A 10943-nucleotide genomic window follows, 5' to 3' on the forward strand; every position below is an offset into this window, starting at 1 on the left:
TCCTGCCCCTGCACCCCCACTCCACCTTGCGACTCTGGGTCTAGGACACAACAACAGCTGGGAGGATGGGGCCAGAGCTGAGCACCCAAGGGCTTCCCCCACACCCACTCCCCCAAGCTCTCCTAGAAGCCATCTTCTCAGCCAGGTGGTTTCCTATGCTCAGCTCTGGTCACAGGGCAGAAAAGGGGAACAGCCCAAACCCCACCCCCAGTGCCACCCCCTCCCCACGCTGCAGCCTCAGGACTCTAAGCCGTCTTATAATTCTGCTTCCCAACCTTCCCCCAGCCCCGTCCACATGTCCACAGCCTCTCAAGGCCTGGTGGCCCAAAGCCTCAGTATGGATGCCTCTGCCCCAAAGGGACTGCGCACTCTCAGTGGAACTGGGCAGGTCCCTGGTGCACACCTGCTGACCTTCCAGCCCCCAGAGGCCAGCTCAGCCCCAGCAAGACAAAGACCATCACCTCTTAAAAGGGCTCACATTGTACTTTATTGATGGGTTGAGGGAGGCAAGGACTTTCCACTTAAAATATTTAACATTACACCTGTACGCACGCATACACACGTCCCCGCACCCTTGGGGGACTCTGAATACAGAAGAAGGGGGAGGAAGAAAGGGTGGGGGCACAGGGCCCTTGACCCCCTGCAGGGGCAATGGGCTAGGCAAACAGAGTGGGACAGAAGGTGGGTTATTAAGAAGCATCTTGCTTACTGACATGAAGCCTCGTGCCCCCGAGGGAGCACGGCCGAGGCCTCATTGGCTTAGAGGAGGGGCCCTTGGAGGGCAGGCACACGGTGCCCAACTAGCCAGCCAAAGCCGGCATCCCAGGGACGGGGCGGAGGTGGGGGGCCGTGCACAGGGTCCCCAGCCCAGGCCTCTGTTCCCCCTGCCTCCCTCCCCGCCCTCTGAGAGAAAGGAGGGTTTGGGCTTCAGCCATGGACCGACGGCCGGTACTGGCAGCGTCTCCTTAAACTACAGAGATACAATGTGTATCAACAGGGCGATCGTTCCTGACCTGCACGGGCGCACGGCGAGAGGCGCCACGCGGGCCAGGACCAATCCTACAGTATCTTTGGTTTGTGGGTTCCCTTCCCTACTTTAATCCTTCCTCTGTGCAGCCTCCAGGGTGGGCCTCAGGGCTGGGAACGGGCTGCCCAGCCTGACGGCCCTCGGAGGCTGGAGGTACTACCCAGGAGGGCCACCAGGGCCACTTACTCACTGAGGTGCAGAGACTTGTAAGAGAGGATCTCGGCCGCCAGCTGCTGGGGGTCCAGGAGCTGCGGGAAGCGCCCCATCACGGCCTCCACCAGGTGTGGGGGGAAGACGCCACACAGCTTGGTGTACACACTGGCTCGCTCCTTGCCCAGGCCACCTGCCCCGCCCCATGGGCTCCTGTCAGCCCCTGGGCTGGACACCTGGGACTCCTGCAGGACTGGGGTGGGAGGGGGCAGCTGGTAGGGCTCAGACCAGTACTCTCGAGGTGGGAAGGCAGCTGGCGGGGGGCCATAGTCGGCAGGGACACTGAAGTGGCCGGCACCCATAGCCCGGCCAAAGGCAGAGAAGGCTGGAGTGGCTGGGAGCTCAGCCCCGTATGGGTTGTAGCCAGCATAAGGGCCCCGAGGTGGGCCTGGCTCAGTAGGGCCTCCTCCTCGAACCCCCCACAGTTCTGACATCTGGCTCTCCAGGGAGCCAATGCCCGAGTCCAGGCAATCCTGGGAGGTGTAGGGCAGAGAATCCAGGGTCTGCGGGAACCAGTCTGTGGGCCCGAAGCTGCCGCCACTGCCCCCGCTGAGTGGGAGGCTCCTGCCCGTCGGGGCAAAGGTCTGTGTCAGACCCTCTCGGGGGGGCCCTGGGGATGCCTGGGCTCCCAGCTTCTTCCCATCCAGGCTGCACTGCTCCTGCTCTGTTGGCAGAGATCCAGGATGAGATGAAGGTGAAGGCCGCTGGCCACTTCTGTCCTTGCCCGGGGCCCTAGGGGGTGACTGCAGGGCATTGGCACGGAGCTCGTCAGCCACGGAGCGCTGCGGGCGGCTCGGCCGCTCGGGGTGGAAGAATCGGCACTTGATCCCATAGGTGCACTTCCTCCCTGGAAGAGAAGTCAGAGGGAGCCTAAGCGGGGGAGCTCTAACCAGAGGTGGGTGGGGAAGGGGCGGCTCAGGAAACTCGGGGTTGGGTGGACCCAAGAGGAGGAACTCAGGGCGCAGGCCAACTTAGGCGAGAGAGGAAGGGGAAGGAGTGAGGAGGGCCGTGGAGGGTGGAGCTGGGTCTCTTACCATAGGGACATGGCTGCTTCCTGTGCTCGGCCGTGAGTGGCTTCTTCCGCAGGAAGTTGTCCAGGCTTGGCCCGTGACGGCCCAAGGGGTCATCAGGGGGCATGAACCTGCAGAGTAGGAGGGAGACGTGAAGGAGGACTTCCAAGTGCTGAGGAGGGGGCCAAGCCTCACTAGGAGGAACAGAAGGTGGTTCCTAAAACTGATGCCCGTCCAGCAGGTGGGATCCCTGGGTGGGGTGGCCGCAAGGGAGGGAAGGAGGTCCCAGTCCAAAGGGCCACAGCCGTGGGCACCTTTAGGGCACCTCTCGTGCTGGGAGCTCTCTGAGGCCTTAGGGAGGCCAGCAACCTGAAAATCTGAGTCTAAGTCTGCGTCCACTGGCCTCCGGTCAGAGACTCAGTGCTGGGAACTGGAGAGGCTCTCTTGGAACCACCAACCACATCCTACTACATCCTACTAAATGCTACTGCTCCGTCCCCTAAATTAAAAACCCCCAGGGGCCGGCCCCGTGGCTTAGCGGTTAAGGGCGTGCGCTCCGCTACTGGCGGCCTGGGTTCGGATCCCGGGCGCGCACCGACGCACCGCTTCTCCGGCCATGCTGAGGCGGCGTCCCACATACAGCAACTAGAAGGATGTGCAGCTATGACATACAACTATCCACTGGGGCTTTGGCGAAAAAAGGGAGGAGGATTGGCAATAGATGTTAGCTCAGAGCCGGTCTTCCTCAGCAAAAGGAGGAGGATTGGCATGGACGTTAGCTCAGGGCTGGTCTTCCTCACAAAAACAAACAAACAAACAAACAAAAAACCCAGCCCCGGCCAGGTCCCGGCCTGACCCTTCTTCTGCAGTGCCATGTCCATCTCACTCCCTAAGCTGCCTGGGTCCAAGGTTGCGGACCCCCAGCAGAGCTCCCCGCAGCCCTCCCAAGGGCACCCCTGGTTTCCTCGGACCCCAAGCCCATCTGGTCCGCGCTCAGCGGGAACGTACTTGTCGTTGACGAAAGAGTACATGAGCAGCCGCTCCTCGATGAAGCGCTTCCATTCCTGCCGCTCGCCCTGCAGGTCCCGGTACGTGTCGTTGGAGACCACGACCCCGTCGGACTCGCAGGCCAGCTTCACGATGAAGCGGTCGTCGTAGCACACGACCCGCTTGCCGCCCACGCGCCGCGACGGGGTGAACACCAGGATCTTCTTCTTCTCCAGCTCCCGCAGGATGTGCTGGTCTGGGGGCGGCAGGGGCGCAGTCAGGGCCCGGTCTGGACGCAGAGCCAGGCCCGCAGGACTGCCTCACCTCCTGGCCAGGCACAGGGGCTCTTATCTCCAGTTCAGGAGGGCAGGGAGCGGCTCTGCTGAGACCACCGCCCTCGCCTGGGCCTGTCACACAGTCTGCTGCCTGGAAACCAAGAACACCTGGGGGGCCTGCAGGTCCCACTCAGCAAAGGCTCCCGAGCAGAGCTGGGCCTTCTTCTCCCCTTCCGGATGTCAGGCCTGCTCAAGGCAGAGGTGGCCTTGGTTGGGTTCACCTGGCTTGTCCCGTAGGGGCCTGTGAACGAGCCCCAGGGACCAGTGTCTTGCCCTGTCCTCTCAGTAGCCAGGACAGAGCTCCCAGAGCCCATCCAGAAGGGGCCACTTTTCCTGGAGCAGGCGGCCCCAGCCAGCCTGCCCCCAGATCTCAAGACTTCTAGGGAAATAAACTCGGTTTTGGGGCCGGCCTGGTGGCACAGCAGTTAAGTTCACACGTTCCGCTTCAGCGGCCCAGGGTTCGCCGGTTCGGATCCTGGGCGCGGATCTACTCGGTGCTCATCAAGCCATGCTGAGGCGGCGTCCCACATAGAAGAGCTACAACTCTTCAACTATGACATACAACTACGTACCGGGGCTTTGGGGAGCAAAAAGAAAAAGAGGAAGATTGGCAACAGCTGTTAGCTCAAGGCCACTCTTCCTCAAAAAAATAAACAAATACACTCGGTTTTACTCCCAAATGTTGGGGGCTCTTGTTAGAACGATGGTAACACCTAGCATTTACTGAACACTTAACCATGTATTAACTCATGAGGTCCTCACAATGACCCCGGGAGATTATCAAACCCCCACCCCATGTCTCAGACAAGAAGCAAGTGGCTCAGAACAAGAGAACCAGAAGGACAGAGCCAGGATCCCAGAGCCCACGGGCTCAGCCAGTACGCTATGCTGCCCCTGTGCCACTAGGGGAGTGGAAAGAGCATCCCATCATTAGGTGAGGGAGGTGGCCGGGACTCGGAGGCAGAGGCTGCAAAAGGTGACCTCCAATGACCCCTGTTCAGAGCAGAGATGCTGAGGACAGCAAAAGCTGGGAAAAGAAATGCTGGTCCCTGCTGGAGGCCTAGAAGTTGTCCGTCATACCCAGAGGGTCTCTCTTGGGAGAACCAGGGCTCCTGGGGCAGTGGGACACCCCCGGCCCCCTGCCGAGATGCCACTCACCTGTGATGGGCACATCGGGTCGAGGCTGCTCCTTTCTCCAGGACGGTACAAATACAGTGATATCTGTGTGGCCCCGCTCCAGAAACCAGTTCACCGCCAGCAGGATGCCCCGGCAGGAGAAGACCTCCTTGTTCCCATGGCTGGGAGGGAGAGGAGGGACAGGGTCAGCCCCGAGGGTGGCCAGCCTGCTACCCCCTAGGCCTGAGCAGGAGGGAGGTGGGTGGCACTCCAGCCCCTGCCCCACCAGCCTGGGTGGTGGAATGGCTGGCTCAGCCCACTGCCCTCTGGCTGGGGGCCCAAGGCCTATGTTCCCTGCCGGTTCCCACAGTGCCCAGGATGGCCAGACCTGGGACTTTCCCTGAGGTCCCACCTCCCAACAGTGAGGAAACGCCCAGGAATCTGGCAGCACCCGCTCCCCATGTGGGGGAGGGTCAGGCTGCTTGCAACACACCTGGGGGTGGGGGAAAGGCAGCTGGAGACTTCTGGTTCCTGCTCCACCCGGGGGCGCTGGGACCACGGGGACAGACTACACATGCAGACTGAGTCACGACCCTCCCTCTCCCGCTAGGCATGAGGGTGGGGGACGCACCAGCCCTGGCTAACCGAAGAGAAACCAGATTGCTCCAGATTAGAGCTGGATTACAATTCAGTCCTGCACGAACCCCAGGGGCTGTGACCTCAGGGTGAAGGGGAAGGAGCCGAGATTCCAGCCTCCGACACAGGGCAGGCAGTGACCAGTGGAAGCGGCCCCTTAGGGGCCTTTCCGTTGAAAAGTGAAAGGATACTGCTTTTCCTCCCAAGACGGCCAATTCCCCCAAATGCTTGTACCACCCATCCTCTCCTCACCCCTCTGGGGAGGGTGTGACCCAAGGCAGAAAGATGGCCTGGAGGACACTGGGCACCCTGTTAGCCGGAGAGGGGGGAGATGGGACATCCCACTGTGTGGTCTGAGGACCAGACCTCACCCCACCCAAATGCAGCCGGATGCAGAAGCATGCCCTGAGGTGCTGCTGGGTTGCTCTGGCTCAGTCTCTCTATCTGAAAAATGGGGCCGGTCTGCAGTCTCCTTAAGAAGGCCCCATGTCAATGGGACAACTTTCCTGTTTGCTTGAGGCCAAAGACAGTCCCACCAAGTGTAGGTTCCAGCTGGCTTCGTGGAAGGATGGGAGGGGGACAGGGCTCCTAGGCAATACTGGGGGGTCCCTCCCCAACAGCCCCGCCCCTCACAATCCCTCAGTGAACAACGCAGACTCTCATATTTGGCAAATAAAACAGAATCAACGTTACGCAAAAGAGGCAAGTCCATGGTCGACCACATCCTGTGAGTGGCTTTGGAGGGGTGACAGCTGGAGCCCCAAGAGAAGGTAGAGAGGGAGGCAGGGCAGCTGGGGGGGCATGGAGGCTGTCTGGGGGTGAGGCTGGGGCTCCCGGGTCTGAAGGCCTCTGTAAATTGTAGGGGAGGCAAAGTCCAGCCTGAAGGCAGCGCTCATCCCTGCCAGGTGGGGCCTTCCGGGCGTCCGCCAGCCGCTTATAATCCAAGTTAACATTTACTGAGAGCTGGGAGCCAGGCCCTGATCTAAGTGCTTAACTGACTCATCAGCGAGCCTCTGAGAGGGTACTGTCACTAAAGGCCCCTTTCCCCTTTATTCAGATGGGAAAACTGTGGTCCACAGGGGGCAGCTAGTAGCGCGCGTCACACAGCAGCAATGGTGGAAAAGAGATGCAAACCCAGAGCCTGTGCTCATAACCACCACGGGTGTTGATGCTCAGATCGGTACAAAGACAGGTGCCAACCCTGATGGCGGGGACAGAGCTCCTAGTGGAGGCCAGGCGCATGGCACACCTCCTTGCTCCATCCTTAGGAGGCTAGCCACAGTGAAGGAAACCAAGGCTCCGAGACTCATCTAAGCTCCCCTGGCTAGTGGTAAGACAGAACTTGAACCCACATCTGGGGGCACTGGATTGCCTTGCTGTCCCTAACAGCAAGACCAGAAGTTTACTTAGGAGAAAAAAAGCTGTCAAACTTGAGTTTGAACAGTGTTAAGAGAGAGCAGCAGGCTGGGAGCAGGAAAAATGATGCACCTAGAAAACGCCTGCTCCTCCTTCAGGACCCATGTGAGGTGTCACGGCCTCTGAAAAGCCTTCCCTGACCTTCCAGGAGGGGTCAGGTCCCTGGTCTGTCTTTACAATGCCCAGTGCTTCCACCATCACATTACTCCCTTCCCTGGGCCTTCTGCTCTGTCTCTCCAAGACTGTGGGGGTGGGTGATCATCTCCGCTTGGCTCCCTGTCTCAGGGGTGCAGTCTGCACATGCATCCACCTGCCTCCTTCTGTACGCACATGTGTACATGCATATGCCCCATCCTAGGCCGGCATCTGCAGGCCCTGGGACTTCATGGAACGCCCTCCGGGCATCAAAAATCCTGGCTGGGGACAAGTCTGCTCTCAGCTGCCCTAGCCCCCAGAATGTTCCCTAGACAGGTGGTCAGAGCCTTATCCCTGGCAGAAGGAGAACACACATATATTCTAGTCCCTCAAGTCGAGCCCAAATACCGCCTCCCAGGCTGGGAGTCTCCCTACAGCTAACTTTAGTCCCTCTCTTTGCAGTGGAGGAAGCTCTGTTGGCCCAGGAAAACCAGACACCCTCCCACTCCCACCACAGTCCTGCTGCCCCTCAGCCTGGCTAACTAGACACTGGTGAGATGTGTGAGTATGTAGGAGACTCCAGCTCAGCTGCTCCCACCCTAGGACAGAGGGCAGGGCAGGGCCAGGGTACCCAGGTGAAAAGATCTGCCAGGGGTTGGGCCCAGCTAGTGGAGAAAAATTCCCTTAGAAGGAAACAGAGGTGAATTTCCCCACGATTTGCATATTGTGGGGGCCGGCCCGCCTGCCCTAGTGGGGGAGGGGGTGGCAGGGCAAGAACCCAGTAGCAGCTGAGACAGGAAGTTCAAGGCTGGAATTCCCCTCCTGCTACTGCCCCGGCTCAGAAAGCCCCAGCGGCTCTGCTCCTCCAGCCACCATCTGCCCCTCCTCCTTCCCAGGCCCCTCCCCCTTCTGCTGGGATACAAACACACACAGCACATGGTTCCCCCAGGGGCTCAGCACTCCAGCCCACGCCCCCAGCCACCAGGAAGGAGTCACAGACTGGACCCAACTCCTTGCCCAGCCACACACTGCTGGAGCCTGAGAGGGGACCCTAACACTCAAAGCACATGTTTCGAGCAGCTGCCAGTGGCATGTGGGAGCCAGCTTTCCTCAACCGCTCACCCAGGCTCAGCTCATTTCACAGATGGGAAGACTGACCCGAAGGTGGCCAGCAGAGGGCCACCTGCACTCCTGCTGAGCAGGGCTAGGACTAGCCAGACAGCTGATTCTGCCCAGCTGGGCCAGGAGTGGGAGGGGCCAAGGGCATCCAGGCCTCAGGCAGCACACCTTGGAGATCCCTCAGGGCAGCCAAGCAAGGAGCTCTCCCCACTCCCCACCCCATGTCTGGGGTCTCCCCGTCCACACCCACAGGAACTTTTCCTTGTGAATGATCCACCCAGCCGTGACTCACCAGCCTGCCACGGAGGGACTGGGAAAAAGCAGGACTAGAGGGCGGGGCCTGGACTGAAGGGAGGTCTGGGCTCCCTGGGGTCAGTGGCAGCCCTGGCCCCACCCCACCTCATTCCCTGTGAGAGCCTGCATGGTAGGGGTGGGATACTGGGGCTGAGTTCTGGCTCTGGCCCCAGGAGAGCCTCTACAGCCCAGTCCAGCCCAGGTGGCCTGAGCTGATTCAGAGGGACCTAAGTTACAGCTCACATGAAGCCAAAGCATCAGGCCACCTGCCCAGACCACCCAGGTCACTCCTGGTCACAGCTACAAAGGCCACGGTAGCTGGGCCTGCTTCCATGGGAGGCCAGGTCTGGGACAACAAGGCCTCAGAAGCCCCAGACCCTGAATAATAGTAGTAATAACAACTTCTACCACTGTTTACCAAGCACTCACTCCGCACAACCACTACCTGAGGAGGCGGGGGGCTGGTCTTACAGACAAGGAGAGAGGCCCGGAGGGGTTAAGCGACTAGCTCCTCCATGAGTGAGCAGGAGGCCACAGTCTAATCCTTGCACTCTACTGCCTCATGTCACAGGAGAGGAACTGAGACTGAGCGTGCTGGCCCTCAGGGAGAAGCAAAGAGCACAAGGTGAGCCCTGCAGACACAAGGACCAGAGTTCGAATCCTTGCTCCACTACTTGCCAGTAGTGTGACCCTGAGCAAGTCTTTGAGCCCCCGTTCTTATCCCTAGAACATTCGCAACTCACCTCCAAGAAGCCATGAGGATTTAGGGAGCCTCCTGACACACAGTAGGGCCTCAGTAAAGGGCTTGCCCTTCCTCTAGACAACCTGTGAGAGGAGATCAGACTTCCTCCCAAGGTCCCTCTGCCAGACATGCAGGGACACGAGGCCACCACTCCCCACCGCTGGCCACGGTCTTGGCCACACAAGTGACACGTACCTCATGGCCACATTGCTCCCATCGATGACCACGGGCCGCAGGTCACTGCCCTCCTTGTCCTCCTCTGGGGATGAGGGCTCCAGGGTGGGAGCCTTGGGGGTGCCCCCACCCCGGGGGACCAGAGGGAGCTGAGGGCAGGGGTCCGATGAGGCCTGGCGCTCGCGCTCGGCTGCTGACCCATGTTTCACCAGCTCGCCCAGCACTGTGTTGGTGTCCGCCTGGACCCCCAGCTTCTGCAGGACACTGTGGATCTGAGTGGATGAGTAGCCCAGCTTCCGGAAGAAGTCCACCTTCATCTGCAGCTCCGCAGCTGAGGCCTCCTCAGCGGTGGGCTCCTGGGCTGGCCTGGGGGTACCATGGCAGCTGTGGCTGTCTTCAAGTTCCCACAGACTCATGGCTGGGCTGGCTTCTGGGATGGGCCTCTCTCAACTGGCCACTCACAGCTCAGACTCACGGAATGCACCTGTCACAGCTCCTGTAGGACAACCGGTTACAAGGGTGAGGGATAGGGAATGGGTCTCTCTCCCGACTCCTCCCCACCCAAGAGAATGTGGCAATACTGACTAGTGGCACTATGCAAAGCCACCGTCATGTGTTACCTCTGTCAGTCCTCTCAAAAGCTCTCCCAGCTAGAGATCATCACATCCCATTATATAAAGGATGAAACTGAGCCAGAGACATTAAGAACTTACTCAAGGTCATCCAGCTGTTGGCTGGTGGCGCAAGGATTTGAATTTAGGCAATCTGACTCCACTTCCCAACCCGCCCCCAGCCCCACGCCAACCCAGGGGACCCAGAAGTCCTGGGAGGCCTCAGAGGACCTGGCCGTGCCCCCACAGCTGGGGGCGGGGCTCTCAGGTGGAAACCCGGGTTGGAAGCGCGCTGGCGGGGGGGGGGCGGGGGCTTCCCCGCTGAGCCCATCGCCTCCGCCCGCCCGCCTGCCGCGCGCTCGGAGCCCAGGCCCAGGAGTCGCAAGGCCCGTGGCCAGACTCCCGGACCGGGGGAGGGGAAGTTTCCGGGGCGACCCATCGGCGAGAAAAGTTGCTGGGAAACTCTGGTTGGCCCTCGCGCTCGCTGACGCGGAGGCTGTCCCGGCCCCGAGCCCCGCGCTCCCCCTCTAGACCTCGGTCCCCCTTCCCCCAGGCTCCCCCGACTTGAGCTAAGTTGGGGAGGAGTCCCGAGGACCCGCGAGGCCGGAGGGGACCCGCCTGACGTCCCTCCCCCTCTGGTCGGTCCCGGCCGGAGTCCTCCCCACCCCCTCCTCTGCCCGACCCCGAGGCCCGCGCCCCCGGCCCGCCGCGGCCAACTCACCTCGCCGTGTGCCAGCCACGGCCGGCCGTGTCTCCATGGGGCCGAGTCCCGGGGGCAAGGCCGACGGCGTCTTTATACGGGCCGGGTGGGCGGGCAGGTGGTGGTAGGGACCATGACGCGGAAGCTGGGCAGGGGCGGAGACAACCGGCCCGGGCGGCAGGGGGCGGAGCGGCCACCGCCCCTTCCTGCTCCGCCCCCGCGGCGCCCCGCCCCGCCCGCGCCTGGGGCCCCGCCCCCGCAGCCCGGGCGCGCCGGCCCGGCCTGGCATCCGCTCCGGGGTCTTGGGGTCGCAGCCCCGAAGGCGTGCCTCGAGACCCAGGTGGCCAGAGGATCTGGAGGGCGGGAGTGCACGGCCCGCATGCGGAAGGTAAACACAGGGTCAGCTAGGTACGCGCACCGAGTCAGGCACC

General features: G+C 61.4%; 1 protein-coding gene across 2 annotated transcripts; it reads right to left on the reverse strand.

The window, feature by feature from the left end:
• Positions 1 to 464: 464 nt before the first annotated feature.
• Positions 465 to 10642, reverse strand: ZC3H12A (zinc finger CCCH-type containing 12A). Of its 2 annotated transcripts, XM_014784162.2 has the most exons (6): positions 10534 to 10642; positions 9223 to 9697; positions 4728 to 4867; positions 3256 to 3490; positions 2272 to 2378; positions 465 to 2084 (listed from the first exon to the last, which is right to left on the reverse strand). In XM_014784162.2, exons 2-6 carry the CDS (start codon positions 9615 to 9617, stop codon positions 1210 to 1212), a joined length of 1752 nt encoding a protein of 583 aa, XP_014639648.2. In that variant the 5' UTR covers positions 9618 to 9697; positions 10534 to 10642; the 3' UTR covers positions 465 to 1209. The 2 variants fall into 2 exon arrangements, with proteins under 2 accessions (XP_014639648.2, XP_087302390.1); XM_087446264.1 differs by lacking the exon at positions 10534 to 10642 and having other exon boundaries at positions 9223 to 10057.
• Positions 10643 to 10943: the final 301 nt, after the last annotated feature.

The sequence above is a fragment of the Ceratotherium simum genome, chromosome 22 (genome assembly GCF_057802395.1).
Source record: "Ceratotherium simum simum isolate JZ-2026a chromosome 22, ASM5780239v1, whole genome shotgun sequence".
In the NCBI taxonomy this organism is placed as follows: domain Eukaryota; kingdom Metazoa; phylum Chordata; class Mammalia; order Perissodactyla; family Rhinocerotidae; genus Ceratotherium; species Ceratotherium simum.

Excerpts from the sequence above, each read along its gene's own strand:
- ZC3H12A (XM_014784162.2), bottom strand. The coding sequence starts at position 9,617 with ATGAGTCTGTGGGAACTTGAAGACAGCCACAGCTGCCATGGTACCCCC. Across the intron at positions 4,868-9,222 it reads GGGAGCAATGTGGCCATGAG|CCATGGGAACAAGGAGGTCT; the intron begins GTACGTGTCACT and ends TCTCCCTCCCAG. Across the intron at positions 2,085-2,271 it reads GAAGCAGCCATGTCCCTATG|GGAGGAAGTGCACCTATGGG; the intron begins GTAAGAGACCCA and ends CTTCTCTTCCAG.